Here is a 17,559-nt window from a genome sequence, read left to right on the forward strand (position 1 = left end):
ACTCGTATTGCTCTGCGCACAAAATGCGCTTTTCAGAATCAGGCTATAAAAATATTATTCAGTAATATAATTTTCTACTTTCAGTGAGTTATTTTTTTTAACCAACACCAGTCCTAACCATAAATATCTAATATTAATCAATTTTCAGAATTTTATTATTGGATTTCTGAATTGTTTTTTACTGACATTGCATAGTAAAATCTGGAAACAATTGGTAACATTTTTTTTTTGGTTTAATAATTTAATAAATTCCTCTGCTTAAACTCCTCATGATGACAATCCAAGCAGTGGAATCTCACATGCAGAATAAAAAACACTACACTATATTACAGTTACCATTTGGGCAAAATGAAACTGTCCTTCAATTTTGTTTATTAGAAAATTGGACTGAAACTTAATTCCAAGGGACATTAAAAAAAAAGTCTTGAAGTCTTAAATCTACCTCGCCTGATGCTGCAGGAACCTTTAATTTAATGTACTGATTGATCTATTTAGCAAAATGACTGTTATTTGCCTGTTTTCTGTCTTCGACTTTTAAATAATTTCAAAACTGATCTGCTTTATCTTCTCATATTCACTGGTTCATTAATAAAGTGTAAAATCTCTTTCTGTCACAGGTCACGTTGCTCTTTCACTCGTCAGTCAATGTGCCTTGGGTGTGGACCAGGGAAAACAGAGGTCCCTCCCTAAATCTGTGATTGACGTGTGCCGCATGGTCTACCAGGCGAAGTGTTCTTTAATCAAGGTATGAATACTGCATGTAGCTTCTGTACTGTAATAGAAAGGCATCGTGATAAAACACAAGAGCTCGGATTAATTCCTAAGTTCCAATAATTTGTGACAAAGGAAAGTTTTGGGCTTTTCATCACGTATTTGTGTTGTCCCACTTTAATTAGACCCATCAGGAACAAGGTCGCTCGTATAAGGAAGTGTGCGCCCCTGTCATCGAGCGTCTGCGCTTCCTGTTCAATGAGCTGCGTCCAGCCGTAAGCAACGACCTGTCTATAGTGTCCAAACTGAAGCTGCTGAGCTCTCAGCCCCGCTGGAGGAGGATCACCCAAAAACTCATCAGGGACCGCAGGAAAAAAAGAGGTGGGTCATTCATCAATCTGCAGGACAGTGACGGGGTTTTAAATTCTCACATACAACTATTTCTGAAGTGAAATGTATTCTGTTATTGTTTTTTTAGTGCCTAAGAAGTCAGAGTCTGCTGACATTGAAGAGCCAAAGCTGGAGAATGAAGGGACCAATGAAGAAGAACTTAATGTTAACATCAGCCCCACGCCTGCTGACAGGAAGTCACCCACTAGCAAGACAACCAAGGTACTCTGATGAGGCGATTTGGCTTGATTTCTTTCGAAAACATGGGAAATAGGCAATGGGCAACAAAAGAAGAAATTATCAAATTTATGGCCAAAAAGTTAGTAAAAAGTACAAGAAAATTAAGTTGAAAAAAAGTTAAAAAACCAAATAAATAAATAAACGAAAAAGGAAGTAATAAAACACAGAAATGACCCTGCAAAAATTAAAATATTTGTAATAATTCTGTAATGTAATTTTAATTATGTAATTTTGATAATTATAAAAAAATCCCCTAGCTTTCTTCCCTAAACATTTTCCTTAACTTTATTTATTTATTTTTAAAAAATCTACTAACTTCTTATAGTTTGTGAAACTTTTCTTACTAAGTTGCTCATTGCCTTTATCCCCATGTTTCTGAAAGAAATCGCACCAATTTGCTCATATTGCAAAGGTTTAAATAACTGTGAAAGGCATCTGAAAGCAGCACAAGAAAAGTGATGTCACTCTAGGTTTCTCAGGGTTAATTATGCAACATTTTACAAGGGAGCAAATTAATAAGTTCCCTTATTGCTACTTAAATCATTTTCTGGCCAATTTTGATAATATGAAAATACACCAGGCCTCACGGGGATACAGACTGGAGCTGAAACTAATAATGAGAATAACTGATCACTTTTTAGCATAACAATTCCTCTTATGAGTGAAGAGTTTAGACAAAGTGTATATATATTTTTAGGTTAATTTTACACCTAAAAATGTCTTTGGTTGCATAGTTTGACATTCCTTAATTGTTTTATTGCTTTACAGCAGGACAAATGGCATCCGCTCCTCAGCACTGTGACAAACGTCCAGAAGTACCGTTGGCTGAAACACAGTGTTCAGGGTGCCTTCTCTCAGTCCAGCCTTATGGCCACCATTGTGGAGTTTGCACTGAAAGAGGAGCCCCTGGATGTCGAGAAGATGAGGAAGTGTCTTCTCAAACAGGTGATTGTAAAACGACAGATCATCACTGAGTTTTCAGTAAAAAAAAAACAATTAAAAATGCAGTGAGATTTATATTATTTTTTAAACAATATTTTTACTGAAATTTCAAGTGTATATCAAAACATGTACATCAGTGTACAAATATATATCCCCCCCATACGGTCACACACCCCCACAGACAGAGAGAATAAAATGAACAATGACAATACTAATAATAATAATAATAATAATAATAATAATAATAATAATAATAATAATAATAATAATAACAGATAGTAAATTTATTGAAATATATAAATGATGAATTAAATTTAAAAAAATAATAAGTTAATAATATATAATTAATTATATATATATATATATATATATGTGTAGTAAAGTAATATAATAAACATCAATGTAATAAGATAAATAAAATAAAGGCAGGATCAATACATCCATGTTATCCATATAACAATTACTTTTCAGTCACTGATACATGTTTCATTGGCCACGAGGGACATGAATGAGTCCCAAATACAAACAAAGGAGATATATATATACTTTACTTTTGACATGTAAAAAGGTGACAGATGTTCACTTCGTTACATTACAGCTGGAGAGGGCTGAGGTGAGACTGGAGGGCATTGACACCATGTTGAAGTTGGCGTCCAAAAGCTTCCTGCTGCCGTCTGTGCAGTATGCAATGCTCTGCGGCTGGCAGAGGGTCATACCTGAAGGGACCGACATTGGGTAAGTCAACAGTTTTGGATCAATAGTAAAAAAAAAAAAAATTTTTAGAAATTTCCCTGACTCTTTTTGGGTGACTTGATATCTTAGTTGCTGTGTTATAGATATGATTCGCCTCTCAAGTGATCTTTTGTATATAAACTGCTCACCCTGTACTACATTGAATTTGTAATGGAAACTTCACTAATAGTGAAGTGGTGTAAGGTTTGGTGTTAAAACTTCTAATGTTTCAACTCTCCATTTCAGAGAGCCCCTGTCTGACTGCCTGAAGGATGTGGATCTGATCCCTCCCTTCAACCGAATGCTTCTGGAGGTGACTTTTGGCAAGTTGTACTCTTGGGCCATCCAAAATGTTCGCAACATCCTGCTGGAGGCCAGCGCCCGCTTCAAAGAGCTCGGTGAGTGGCGCGGTCATATAGCTGGTTCATCTCAGAAAACTTAACTCGTACTTATGTAACTTAAAGAGCTGTTATAGAAACACATACTGACTTTTTGACCACCTGCTCTTGTAACCAGGTGTGCAGCCTGTTCCCCTGCAGACCATCACCAATGAGAACCCGGCGGGACCAAGTCTGGGTACCATTCCGCAGGCCCGCTTCCTTCTAGCCATGATACACATGCTGTCCCTGAAACACGGGTCCAACAGCCTCAGCCTCTTACTAAACTCTGGCATATTGGCCCTCACACAGAGTATCCTCAGGCTCATAGGTGAGTGACGTCCAAACAAATACAAGACATTTGTACATATGGACGGAGGTGTTTGACGTCTCTGCTGTTGTGGTCTCTCCAGGGCCCAGCACTGACAGCAGTGAGGAGGACCTGAGTTTGTGTGCACACGGAGGTTCGGCCACAGTACTGGAGGAGTCCAGAAAGGAGGCCGCCCCCACGCCCCTCCCTGCCTCAGGCCCTGAGCTGGCTGCCATGATGAAGATTGGCACCAGAGTTATGAGGGGAGTCGACTGGAAGTGGGGAGATCAGGTACCAGATTCTGGTTTAAAGCCGCATTGGTAGTTGATGGACTCTGTTTTTCTAACTAAAGCAGGTAAGACACTGTGGTTTGACTCTGTTAATGTTCTGTCCAGGATGGTCCAGCACCAGGTCTCGGTCGGGTCATCGGGGAGCTGGGCGAGGACGGCTGGATCAGGGTCCAGTGGGATACCAGCAGCACCAACTCGTACAGGATGGGCAAAGAGGGGAAATATGACCTTAAGCTGGCAGAGCCACCACCAGCTGCCCAGCCCCCGACTGAGGACTCAGACACCGAGGATGACACAGGTCAGATTACGATACTGCCCGCCCTCTAATATGGCACGTACCATCTGCTCATGCTCAAATTAACCCTTTGAAATCATGAATAAGCTTGATTTCTTTCAAAAACCTGTAAAGAGGCCGACGAGAAACTCAACAAGAAATGGCCCAAAAAATAGTCAAGAAATTAGTGAAAAGTTACAAGAAAATTACCTGAAAATTCACACACAAAAAAGAGATTTAAATGACCACAAATTGTGTTTTTTTTTCTTTTTTTCCTGTAACATAATTTGAATTTGTAATTAGTAATATCCTAAATATAGTTTTCTGGACATTTTCCACTCATTATTTGCAATAGGAAATAGCCCCCAGCAGAACGCTCTTGGCAGACTGCTTTAATATCGTTCATTAAAATGGAAAAAGAAAAACCTCTTTAAGAGTTTTCATTACATGACAGCCTGTCCTGTTTCGATAAATATTTGCTCCCATTGCTTAGAAGTGCACTTTTTCTTTTGTATCCAGCTGTGATCCTGTAGCAACATCTTGTACTTAAATTCTTCCACAAAACACTCTCAACTTGTAAAAGTGGACCAACCGGAGGGTTTTTATTTGTTTTTCCAAGTGATTTTTGTCTTAAAATCATCTGGATATCTGTGTTCCTATTTAAACAAATATAAAACTTCAGAACAGTTCCAAGCAAAATGTGACGTTCAGATATTGACATGTACGATCTCTCTTGATGCAGAAGGAGAGCTAATAGAGAAGAGCAGCCACCCGACAGCTATGATGCTAACCAGCACAGTCAACCTGCTGAAGACGCTGTCTCTGACAGCTGGGATCTATGCAGAGGTGCTGCAGACAGACGCTACTCGGACCCTCTGTGGGCTCCTGAGGATGCTTGTGGAGAGTGGAGCTAATGACAAGTCAGGTAGCTGAACTGCCACGTTGATAAATAGCATTTTATTGCTTTACATGACAAGTTTTTAGATTCTATGCTATTCTTAATCAACCCATCTTTGTTGTCAGGGTGTCACTCCCACAGGCTGGTGTCTCGGGAGCAGCACAGGAGCTGGTCTACACTGGGCTTCATACGCAGCATCGCTCTCATGCCACAGATGTGCAGCATGCTCAGCACCTCTGCGTGGATCAGCCTGCTCATCCGAATTGTTGAGGGACACCAGTCCTTCAATGCCATCACTCTGCAGAGACAGGTGGGTCAGTTATAATGTCCTCCTCATGCTAGTAGGACAGTATTTCAAGGGGAAGAACATGAGTAAAGTAGACTTGCGTACTGTTGTGGGTAGAAATTTAGAAGTCAATACCAATACAAGTGAAATTCCACGATATTTGATTCCCAATTCAATACCATGGTAAATTTGAAGTGACCGTGACTATTGCATTTTTACTATTGGTTATTGACTTTTTACCCAAAGTTAAAAATTTTTCAACTCTTGGCGACAAAAAGTTAATGCCGTTTGTAACATAGTGTGAATGTGTGGCATTTTCATTGAAAAGAATTCACAAAATATCCAGGTCTTTCTTCCTTCTCCTTCTGCATTTAATGGTAGACTGATACTTTTAGCATCGACTTGTAACAAAGTCAGTTCTTGTGACATTTTTTTGTTTTTTTGGAGGCTTATTTATAAACTATTGGTCATTTCCCAAACTTTTTAGGATGGAAACCAGCTTTGTGAAAGTAACACTTTCTGTTTTTTGCATCCTTTGTGTTTTTAGATCCTGGCACTGCGCCTTCTGCAGGCAGTCCTGCCCTCGTGGGACAAGACGGAGCGCTCTCAGGACATGAAGTTCCTGGTGGAGAAGTTGTTTAACTTTTTGGGAAGCCTTCTAAGCACCTGCTCATCAGACCTGCCACTTCTGAGAGGTACAGTCATGAATTACACTCCGTCCCTTTGTGAAAATCTGCTATTTGTTTTTTTTTTCTTCTAAAATGCTAATTCCTGCACAGAGGGTTCCCTGCGAAGGAGGAAGTCCCGCCCTCAGGCGTCTCTCACAGCAACTCACAGCAGCACGCTGGCGGAGGAGATTGTTTCTGTCCTGCGCACTCTGCACTCTCTCGGCCAGTGGAACAGCATGATAAACGATTACATTAACACTCAGCTGAGCTCCATTGGAGAGGTTATGGCAAGCTGCCAGTCCGAAGCAGTAAGACTTACTACAGTATTATAGATTTAGTTATTTTGTTTGTTAAAATGTTAACTGACGTTTTCATTCTGCAGTATTGATACATTTTAAATGTCCCCTTTCTCTACTACAGTGTTTCCTTGAGGAGTATTTCCCTGATTCTGAAGGTCCCAGGGTCGGCAGTCTGATGGCAGTGATGGCCGTCATTGGAGGAATTGATGGGCGCCTCAGGCTGGGAGGCCAAGTGATTCATGAGGAGTACGGGGAGGGAACAGTTACTCGCATCACCCCAAAAGGACGCATCACTGTCCAATTTCACGAGATGAGGACCTGCAGGGTTTGCTTGCTCAGTCATCTCAAACCGGTATGAAGTGTTTCAGTGCTCATGTGTACATACAGCCAGTGTGTTAGCTCTACTTTTACTTTAGACAACAAAGTACTTATTTGCTTTTTCTGTTGTCATTTTCCTCAGCTGCCTGCAGTATCCTTCAGTGTGCAGAACCTGCCATTCACTGAGCCCATGCTTGCAGTTTGGGCCCAGCTGGTCAGTTTGGCTGGAAGCAAACTCGAGAAACAACGCATGAAAAAGTCCCTGAGTCGAGGGCTAACAGGTACAGAACCTCCTGAGAGACACAACACAGATGTTTTAGAGCTGATGCTCTTATATGCATAAACATCATACTTAACCCTTAGGGACTGTTTGGCACATTTAACGCGCTGCTCTTTTTTCATTTTTTTTTATTTTAATTTTGGCTGTGTACATGCATATGGCATAATCTTTTGTAAGATTGTGTATTTTTACTTTATCTCTGAATTTTCAGCAAGTTTTACATTCATACGGTGCAAAAAATGCACCATGGAAACCCATTTAAAGTAAGATTTATGGTCCTGCAGCCATCAAAGCATAAAAACATGCTTTGTATTATTTCTGGGTGTCATTCTGGGCTTTTGCCTTGGAATTTGTAATTTTCAATATTTTCCACCTGATTAAGTCATTTTTACTATATTTGCCATATGGGGAAAATGCATGCTATTTCCACTTGGTGCACTGTCACAATCAATGTTGCTCAAAAATTTATTGACATATCCTCGGCTGTGATAATCAAAAAAATAATAATAATCTACTTTGCATGTAGTATATTGAAAACAATTTTTTACGTTTCAAAATCAAAGTGGCATCATGACAAAAACCTTGCATTAAAAGGGTTAAAACTCTGAAAATTAATGGATATTTGATATTTATGATAAGAACAGATGTTTAAAAAGATGAACTCAATGAAGGTAGAAGGTCATATTAATGTATAATATTTTTCATAGCCTGATTTTGAAAAACACATTTTGTGTGCAGAGCAATATGAGTGTGTGCAATATTAAAGCGAGCCCTAAGGGTTAATAAAAAGAAAAAGAAAAAAGACTGCATTTAGACTAATGGTTGATAAAGCGCCTGACCATATGCATGATTTTGTTCGTCCGATAAATAACACCATGTCTCATTTGGTCTACAAGTAATGACCACAACAAAAGGTGTGGAGGATGCTTTGATTTAGTGTTCAGAGCCTCAGGTGTAGGCCGATGGATTTAATCAAACCTTTTGTGTTTCCAGCTGACCAGGTGGACATCCATTTGCTGCGCTGCCAGCAGCTGAGGCTGTATATCTTGAAGGCAGGACGGGCCCTGCTGTCTCATCAGGACAAACTCAGGCAGATCCTCTCTCAGCCTGCAGTCGTGGACATCGGACCCAACCCCAGTGGTAAGCCCTCACCCAGAGAAGGGCTGGCTTTCTCTTGAATCTTGAAAGTTGGTCAGAACAATTTTCTATAGAAAGCTGGTGCTCTTTAGTGCAGCTCAGCACTATAGTATAACCCTGGATCAACATAATTTTCCCTTTCAACTTTCTGCTGCTTTGGAGAAACATCATGGCGCCCAGTGGGTGAAGTGGGGGGGCATTTGGTCACAATGAGCTGTGTTTTCATTATTAGTACAGTCCGACACAACACAGCAGCCACTGTACTGTGTGGCAGGACAGACTTGACTTTCACACTTTGGAGGTCGCTCTGAGTCATATGTGTGTAGATGTTAACTGATTTGCTGATCAGACTTTAGAAAATCGTTCTGTTATGGACAGACCTTTGAAGCACCATTTTGCTGTTATATCTTTTCAGTTTGGGCTTGTTATGATAACTCTCCCGTTTTTTGCCTACAGAGGACCCAGTGGTGTCATCTCCTGATGTGGGAGACTTGTCCCCAGAGGGTCCGCTGCCTCCGCTGATCCTCCTGCAGCAGCTGCTGTCTGCCGCCACTCAGCCCTCCCCTATCAAAGCCATTTTTGACAGGCAAGAGATGGAGGTGAGTCTGTAGGCCTCTCTCAGAGTGTTTTAGCACAGTTTCAAAAATAATCTCCTTCCATACTAACTTGCCTGAAGACACATATCACATGAGCATGTACATTGGGCATGCACATGCTGCTATAAACAGGAAATACATCGTTAACTCTGCGGCTGGTTGCTTAGATGCAGAAAATATTTCAGAGTAGGAACAGCAATGGTGAAAAGAAGTCAAGAGATTTCTTTGATTTGACTGATGAGGAGGTGGAAATGTTTCTGAAGGGGATCAAAGCAGCAAAAAACAGAATTGGGAGTTGTTGCAAAGCAAATTTGGTGACATATTAGAGTGTTAACTGACAACAGAAACATGACATCTGGACAGATGTCCATGTCGACTTCACCACTGGTAGTCAAGGCTTAGATGAATAGTTTTTTTCCGGAAAGGATGATGTGATAGAGCTGTCACCAGTCAGGAAAGACACATTGTGACTGAGAAGACCCAATCAGGAAGCGAACATTGTCTGCCTCATAGTTTTCAAAAGTCTCTGTTTTATGGGTTTAAAACTGCCATAGAAGTGTGGACACTAGGCATTAAAGTAACAAAATGTATGTGTATTAAAACAAAATAAAATGAGTGTGGATGTAGACGAAGTGTTGGCACTGCATACATTCGACCTCATGTTTTCAGTATGACTTCAGCGCTCTGTGTATCGCTGTATCTGCAGGCTGCAGCTCTGGCCGTGTGTCAGTACCTGGCTGTGGAGTCGGCCCACCCGTCCTCCCCGCTGTTTGAGGAGAGCAGCTCCAGTGAGGCCACCACGCCTGTCACCATACAACATGTCCGACCTCCCAAACAGAAGAAGCAGAAGACCTCCCCTGTCCCTCCTTTACCCATAGTCCTCCAGCTCATGGAGATGGGCTTCCCACGAAAAAACATCGAATTTGCATTGAAGTCGCTGTCCGGAACTACAGGCAGCGCCTCCGGTGTCCCAGGTATAATTTCATCTGACACAAACCTGAATTTGTGAATATATTCGAATACTTGTTTGTGAAATTTCCACCCTCTGTCACTATGTCACTATTACTCGAGCTGAAACTCTGTAGCTGTCACTGTGTTTGCTATATTTTTGTCACTATGTGAAATTCTGCTTTTGGAGAGTAATTGAGTGTATACATCAGGTGTGGAGGCTCTGGTGGGTTGGCTGCTGGACCATCCAGACATTCACGTCACCGAGCTGTCAGATGCCGACACCGTGTCAGATGAATACTCCGACGAGGAGGTGCTGGAGGAGCTGGAGGAGGCCGAGCCGACATTCCCTGTGGTACATTACTTTGTCTTTTATTTCTGCAACAACTCGCTCAATAATGGACTGAGTCACTTGTCACACAGCCTGTCGAATTGTCCCCATGACGTGATTAAGAATAGCTTTATATGTGATATATTGTCTGTGTGTCACATTAGCCTCCAGGTGCAGTGGTGACTGAAAGCCAAACATTTAAGAAGAGATCAGACTTCCAGAGCAACGATGACTACGCTGTGTATGTGAGAGAAAACATTCAGGTGAGAGCAGCAGCCTTTTAAAGATTTCCTTAACCCTTCGGATCAACATCAGTTTTCCGTGCTGCGTTCAGACACCTTTCTCAAGCTGTTTGAATATTTGAAACCTGAGCAAATTAGTTGTGACCATCTTCGCAAGCAATATCCCAAGAATTGCAAAAGGAAATTACAAATTAGATAAAAAAAGAGAGGGATAACTAGAAAATGAACCAAAAAAAAGGGAAAAATGTCCAGAAAATTATATTTATAATAATATAAACTTTATAGTTAAAAATATTACACCAAAAATAAAGTAATATATATATATGATTTTTTTTTTTTATTTTCAACACTTTATAAGGTTATTTTCTTGTTTTAGGCTTTTTTAATCCCTTGCTTTTTCTGGTAATTATTTTGTAACTTTTTAAATAATTCTTTGCAAACTTTTGGGCCATGACTTGTTATGTTGCTTATTGCCTTCTCCCCATGTTTTGAAAGAAATCAAACCAATTAGCTCAAGTGTCAGAGGGTTTAAGTGCATTAATGAAATGTGACAGTCTGACAGATCACTAACTCTCTGCAGGTGGGGATGATGGTGAAGTGCTGCAGAACGTACGAGGAAGTGTATGATGGAGATGTCGGGAAAGTGATCAAGCTAGACAGAGATGGACTTCACGACTTGAATGTGCAATGTGACTGGCAGCAAAAAGGAGGGACATACTGGGTCCGTTACATCCACATTGAGCTGCTTGGTAAGTTTATTTTAATTTTAACATGACCTGATTCTTGTAATGAAAGTGAGAAGTGAGTCGCTCTGGAAAATCTTGGCAGCGTGTTTTCTGTTGACATGTTATGCAAAATAATTATTTTCTTTATTGTTTTCCAGGATTCCCACCACAAAGTTCTCCCTCACATATAAAGATTGGTGACAAAGTGAGGGTGAAGCCCACAGTCACCACACCAAAGTACAAATGGGGCTCCGTCACTCACAGGAGTGTTGGGGTTGTGAAAGGTGAGCCGTTCCCTGTAGCCTTTGAATTGAGTTTGTTCAGTTACATATTGGGTTTAAAATCTGAACACACACCTTTATTAAAGGTGTTTTCTGTCTGTACTAACTGAGCTGAATTGTTTGTTTCAGCTTTCAGTGCCAATGGAAAGGATGTGATCGTAGACTTCCCACAGCAGTCCCACTGGACCGGCTTGCTGTCTGAAATGGAACTGGTGCCCAGTGTTCACCCTGGAGTGAGGTATGAATATATTTAAAGTCCGGGTAAAGTGAACTCAGAGATTTGTTTCAAAACACATTCTAAATGTTGAAAACTGACTGTTGAAAACAAGTTACAAAGACCCTTTACTATATAGCACTGAATTTTGGAGTTAGACTGTTTTTTCACCATTTTCGTTATTTTAAGATTTTTTGGGCGGGCCTAAAACCATAGCTCGATGATGCATTGGAGCTATACTCAGCATAACCCCGCCCCTGACGATGTAGCAGTATAAAAAGGAGACGCATCATTAGCATAGTCCCGAAATTTGGCGTGACCTCCGCTCCGCCAGCGGACACGCCCCTGTGTTTCAGATCAGAGAATACTGTGCATGTTTTCATGATTCTGAGACCTTCTTTTACATACCTGCCGATCTTTTTTTTGATCATTCAAATTTGGTCAGGTGTTTAATAACACATCTTTCTGTGATGTGACAAACTCAGAACACATTTTAATTATCGCTTTACCCGGACTTTAATTGACCTGTTATGTGAGGACATGCACGCATTGAGGACATTGATGCTTTTGTTGAAAAAATTCACCCGACACTGACTGGACGTCCACATAAAGGGTGGCAAATTTTACCTTCAGGGTTACTGTCTGCTAAATTAACCAACTAAATCTCAAAATGTTCAAATGCAATGTGTGTTGTCTGCAGGTGTGATGGCTGTCAGATGTTCCCTATAAACGGCCCCAGGTTCAAATGCAGAAACTGTGACGACTTTGACTTCTGTGAAAACTGCTTCAAGACCCGCAAACACAACACCAGACATTCCTTTGGCAGAATCAACGAGCCTGGTTAGTCACACATTCACCCAGACGTCATCTGTGATGTTCCAACATGTGTTTGTAAACCTGCGTCGTTCATCTCTCGTACGATTAGGCCAGTCTCCAGCGTTCTGCGGCCGCTCAGGAAAACAGCTCAAGAAGCATCACAGCAGCCAGCGCGGGATGCTGATTGACGATTGGTCCCGCGCCGTCAAGAGCCTCAATGTCTCATCCTCCGTGAACCAGGCCTCACGCCTCATTGACTGCAGTGATCAGTGTTGGCAGTCCTCTGGCTCGCAGGGAAAGGTGGGAGATTGAATTGCACACTCTAATAAACCGCTGACAGCCTTTTTAGTTTAGCTTTATTAAAGCGAAATGCATCACCTGTCGGGATTTGTCATTCTTTCCTCTGCAGCACTGGATTCGTCTCGAGCTCTTTCCAGACGTTCTCGTGCACAGACTGAAGATGATTGTGGATCCAGCAGACAGCAGCTACATGCCCTCTTTAGTGGTTGTGTCAGGTGAGTTGTTTTCATGTTTTTGTTTTTTATTTAAATTCTACTTTTATTAAGATATGGCAAAGTCCAAGCAGATAGTCCTCACAGGACTTAGTAGCCTTATCTCTCCAAGCCTTCTCTAAATCACAGGTACATCAGAGGATACTACAAAAGTGAATTTAATTTAAAAATGACCAATAAAGTGAATGAAAGTACAGATGTGCACCCAGAAAAACACATTTTAAAAAGGGGAAAAACTAAATTCATAAATAGAGCCAGAATGTTGAGGTGTGTCATCATGATACTTCAGTCAGTTTATAAACAAAGGTGTGAAAACCATAAAACTCCTGCCAGAAAGGAATTAATAACAGGCAAGACCAGAACATGTGATATTGATGGGCCAATGTTGTTGTTCTTTAAAAAAAGAAACCCATCTTGAGCACTTTGTTGCCCCTTAGTTTGGAAAGATTCTGTTTTTTCGGCATTTAATGATTATATTGTGGTTTTGCGATCTACCTCCTCAAATAGTTCCTCTTGCATAAACATTATGCTGTTCTTGACAGATGGGCATTTTTATCATCAGAAGTAATATTTTTTTTTCTTAATATACAGGCGGAAGCTCATTGAACAACTTAATTGAGCTGAAGACGATTAACATCAATCCCACAGACACGACCGTCCTTCTCCTTAGTGACTGCACTGAGGTTAGTCTGCTAAGACCTAGTAATTAGCTAGTGATATCAGCTTCTAATTATTGTTTATGATATTAAAATTGTAATAACTTGAATGATGTCTTCCCCCCAGTATCACAGATACATTGAGATCGCCATCAAGCAGTGTCGCAGCTCCGGTATAGACTGTAAGATTCACGGGCTGGGCATCGTTGGACGGATCAGAGCAGAGGATGAAGACTTGGCCACAGTCCCTTTCTTGGCATCTGATAATGAAGAAGAGGATGATGATAAAACTGCCACTGGGAGGTAAAAAGGCTATGAGAACAGATGACTGACAGGTTGCAGACTTTTTTGCGCATCTATAGCAAACATTAAAGCATTAACAGCACGGGGTTTCTACTGATGCAGGCCGATGAGACTCACGTTCATACTTTATTGTCCTCTAAGGAGGAAACTTGTACAGACTGTGTTTTCGCAGCAAAGCACGTTCCATCCCATGATCAGTTTCATAAATTAACCAGTAAATTGAGGATGTTGAGCAATTGTCTGTGGACATACCCTAATTATGGTTGGGTACCATTCACATTTGAACCAATACTATACCGGCACCTGGAATTAAGCACCTTTTTTCAGTAATTTATTTTCTCTTTGATAACAAAACATTTGTTTTTGAACAAGCTTCAGGTATAACGTAGGAGACTAAAAGGGAAATCTGTTCCTCTGCTTTTCGTTAATACACATATAGCTAATCTTTAGTTTCTAGCAGTTTTATGAGACTGTTACTAAAATAATATAGAAGAGAAAATAGACCATTTGCAGAAACTGTTAAAAGTATCAAGTTCAGCGCTGAACCCTAACCTTCATAGTTGTCCATGCGTATGTGGTCATAGGTGAATGGCTTCATGCGTTTATGGAAGAGGATCATGGTTGAGGACCATAAAAATTACATTAAGAAAGTGTTTGATCAATTCCAGTTGAGTAATTTAACTATACAGCTGTGTTTACTCAAACACAGCTGTGATTTTTTTGAAACAATAATGAAAAAAAAAACATTGAAACGTAGATGTAGTGAATTCATACTCATGATCTCACTCTGTGTTTTTGTTTTGTCTTTTAGTCTTGCTCGGAAGAAGTCATCTGGATTGGAGTCTGCCGCCACCATCAGGACCAAAGTGTTTGTCTGGGGGCTGAATGACAAGGACCAGCTGGGAGGACTCAAGGGATCCAAGGTGCAGCTTTTGCATATTTCAACCCAGAATGAGTCAATGGCTAAACTACCCTATGGTTCATGAGCCATAAATCCTCTCCATGAAGTGGTATCAAAAGTAAACCACTCTTCAGTCTTTAAGCAGGAGAATGGCCCCTTTCAGAGAAGCATATTATTCTATAATAAATATCTGGATTGGAGTATTTTGACGTCATAGCTGGTCCAGATGGAGGTCATTTTAAACATGTATTTTTACCAGTTTGTATTAGATTATAACGTTTTGATTGTAAAATCTAAATGCAGTAGAGAAAAAAGTGCAATGTTTCCCCTTTAAAATGAAGAAAAGTAAAAGTATGAAGTGGTATAGAAGGATAATACTCAAGTAAAATACAGTAATAGTAAAGTACTACACTATAGTTTTGTGTTTTCCACCAGTGGCCCCAGTTTATCAGATCAGCATAATACTCTTTTGAGTATGTAACAGTTTATGCTTACTGTTTGAGGATGTCTCACTTATGTAACCATCTTTATAGAGAATGTAAAGCGGAGCAGACTCGTCCTTGAGGTCGCGCCTGTGGGAGACGCTCAGAAGCGGCTGCATCTCTAATCAGTTTTGTTTGTGTCCTTCACAGATCAAGGTGCCCTCCTTCTCTGAAACTCTGTCTGCACTCAACGTGGTCCAAGTGGCCGGAGGCTCCAAAAGCCTCTTTGCAGGTGGGCGATAGAATATTATTTGAGTTTATGTTATTAAATAACTTGCACATATGGTGTATCTAACATGTAAGCTTTGTTTTAGTGACGGTCGAGGGGAAGATTTATGCGTGTGGAGAGGCCACTAATGGCAGGTTAGGACTGGGCCTGTCCAGTGGGACCATCCCGATCCCCCGTCAGATCACCGCTCTCAGTAACTACGTGGTGAAGAAGGTCGCCGTGCACTCTGGGGGACGCCACGCCATGGCCCTGACTGTGGACGGGAAGGTCTTCTCCTGGGGAGAGGGAGACGATGGCAAACTGGGACACTTCAGCAGAATGTAGGTTATCTTTTTGAGGAGATACTGCTCATTTCTTAGAGAGGAGCACTTTGCTATTCTCAGTTTTGGTATTCTTTAAATGGTGGAATAAATCATGCAGCCCCTCCAGGATTTTGGCAGCATTGGCATTTTTCTGCCAGATTTCACAGCAGCTTCATTAGGAAATTGCAAGGAAAGTTTTGATTGGTGAAACACATAGGAGACTATAATGATTGGTCCAGTTTGCAAAAAAATTGCACGGTCATGTAAAATTCTCTGAGAATTAGTTGAATTTGCATTAACATTTGTGATCGTGGGGCTGATGTTGATTTCTTTTTTCTATTATAGTCCAGAATGTAAATTCCTTATTCAGAAAGTATTTCTTTCATCTCCAAGCTGCAGTGTTGTGGACAACTTTCTGATGATGTAATTAAAGACATATATGTTTTTCCATCCTAGGAACTGTGACAAGCCTCGGTTGATCGAGGCGCTGAAGACAAAGCGCATCCGTGACATCGCCTGTGGCAGCTCTCACAGTGCGGCGATCACCTCCAGCGGGGAGCTGTACAGCTGGGGTTTGGGGGAATATGGCCGCCTCGGACATGGGGACAACACCACTCAGCTGAGGCCTAAACTGGTATGTCTGTGTCTCCTACCTCACTGCTTTCTTTACTTTACAGGGACACTGAAGAAAATACACTTTATCACAGAGACACTCTGCACTAAGAATGTAATGTTTAGCTGTTGCTTTATCATCCGGTGCAATAGGACAAATATTTACGCCTTGTAATTAAATGTATCATGTGTAGAGCTTGACTAGTTTATGATGTTTTCTTTATGAATCCATTACCGTTGGGCGAAATGTTAAAAAAAAGCAATTGCCGATATTTTCTAGCTGGTACTTTCAGCTCGGAGATTTATTCGAGTGGTGAATTGGCAACGTTCCACAAGTCAGCTTTTTTAGGCCAACAAATAAACAAAATAAATTAAAAAATGTTGAGCAGAAATATTCTTACACCTATTTTTCTTTGTAAACAGCAGCTGACTGAACAGTGACTTTCATTCATTCTTTGGAGGCAGACCATTTCATTAGCAAAATAAAATGACAAAACAGCAAAAAAAAAAACAACCCGTGATGTACTCAGCCAGTCGCAGATAGACGATTTATTTGTCCTATTGCTCAACCCTAGAATCCATGTAAACTATAAGGTGTGTAAATTGACCATGTGCTCATTCTTGCCGTCACTTTTTCATCCAGGTAAAAGTGCTTCTGGGACACCGTGTCATCCAGGTGGCTTGTGGGAGCAGAGATGCTCAAACTCTAGCCCTCACTGATGAAGGTATTTCTGTTAATGTCCTTAAAGGAATCCTCTTAGACCACAAGCAGAACTAGAGATTTATATTTTTAAGTGTTTTTTTATTCCAATGTTCCACACAGTGCATTTGGTCAGAAACTTATATTAAAATATATATTTTCAAAAATGCTGTTAACCCTTTAAAACCTGAGCTAATGACTTGATTCCTTTCAAAAACATTCGGAGAAGGCATTAAGCAACTTAACACAAAATTACACAAAATTACCAAGAAATATGTTCATACAAAAAAATAAAGAAAATGACCTGAAAATAAGCCAAAGTAAAAAAAAAAAACAGCAACAACAAAATAACCTAAAAAAAAATGCAAAAATAAATGAATACATTTAAAAAAAAAACCCACACACATACATATATTTTTGTAACATTTCTGGACATTTTCACCTAAAAAAAAACCCCAAAAACATTTAATATTTTTTTCTTTCTCCTAAACTAATTTTCAGGTCATTTTCATCTTGTCACTCTTTCCTAATTTCTTGCAAAATTAGGAGACAAACCA

The 17,559-nt window shown here is 40.4% G+C and overlaps 1 protein-coding gene across 2 annotated transcripts in view; it reads left to right on the forward strand.

Moving 5' to 3' along the window:
- herc2 (HECT and RLD domain containing E3 ubiquitin protein ligase 2) overlaps window positions 1–17,559 on the forward strand; it is a 69,875-nt gene that overhangs the window by 29,935 nt on the left and 22,381 nt on the right. For both annotated transcript variants that reach the window (XM_088078043.1, XM_042483663.2), the window contains exons 29-61: window positions 618–745; window positions 897–1,092; window positions 1,190–1,323; window positions 2,110–2,286; window positions 2,882–3,018; window positions 3,262–3,413; window positions 3,532–3,723; window positions 3,806–3,993; window positions 4,098–4,290; window positions 5,009–5,191; window positions 5,290–5,474; window positions 5,998–6,145; window positions 6,230–6,426; window positions 6,539–6,769; window positions 6,878–7,016; window positions 8,009–8,155; window positions 8,609–8,751; window positions 9,455–9,722; window positions 9,909–10,051; window positions 10,192–10,290; window positions 10,850–11,018; window positions 11,153–11,278; window positions 11,405–11,513; window positions 12,190–12,329; window positions 12,415–12,605; window positions 12,715–12,820; window positions 13,409–13,500; window positions 13,601–13,776; window positions 14,588–14,699; window positions 15,310–15,391; window positions 15,474–15,708; window positions 16,147–16,324; window positions 16,946–17,027. In XM_088078043.1, the coding sequence (XP_087934169.1) occupies window positions 618–745; window positions 897–1,092; window positions 1,190–1,323; window positions 2,110–2,286; window positions 2,882–3,018; window positions 3,262–3,413; window positions 3,532–3,723; window positions 3,806–3,993; window positions 4,098–4,290; window positions 5,009–5,191; window positions 5,290–5,474; window positions 5,998–6,145; window positions 6,230–6,426; window positions 6,539–6,769; window positions 6,878–7,016; window positions 8,009–8,155; window positions 8,609–8,751; window positions 9,455–9,722; window positions 9,909–10,051; window positions 10,192–10,290; window positions 10,850–11,018; window positions 11,153–11,278; window positions 11,405–11,513; window positions 12,190–12,329; window positions 12,415–12,605; window positions 12,715–12,820; window positions 13,409–13,500; window positions 13,601–13,776; window positions 14,588–14,699; window positions 15,310–15,391; window positions 15,474–15,708; window positions 16,147–16,324; window positions 16,946–17,027 (5,178 nt within the window). The remainder of the gene's footprint in view (window positions 1–617; window positions 746–896; window positions 1,093–1,189; window positions 1,324–2,109; window positions 2,287–2,881; window positions 3,019–3,261; window positions 3,414–3,531; window positions 3,724–3,805; window positions 3,994–4,097; window positions 4,291–5,008; window positions 5,192–5,289; window positions 5,475–5,997; window positions 6,146–6,229; window positions 6,427–6,538; window positions 6,770–6,877; window positions 7,017–8,008; window positions 8,156–8,608; window positions 8,752–9,454; window positions 9,723–9,908; window positions 10,052–10,191; window positions 10,291–10,849; window positions 11,019–11,152; window positions 11,279–11,404; window positions 11,514–12,189; window positions 12,330–12,414; window positions 12,606–12,714; window positions 12,821–13,408; window positions 13,501–13,600; window positions 13,777–14,587; window positions 14,700–15,309; window positions 15,392–15,473; window positions 15,709–16,146; window positions 16,325–16,945; window positions 17,028–17,559) is intronic.

Source organism: Plectropomus leopardus, chromosome 5 (assembly GCF_026936395.1).
Source record: "Plectropomus leopardus strain MGB_pleo_1.0 chromosome 5, ASM2693639v1, whole genome shotgun sequence".
Classification (NCBI taxonomy): domain Eukaryota; kingdom Metazoa; phylum Chordata; class Actinopteri; order Perciformes; family Serranidae; genus Plectropomus; species Plectropomus leopardus.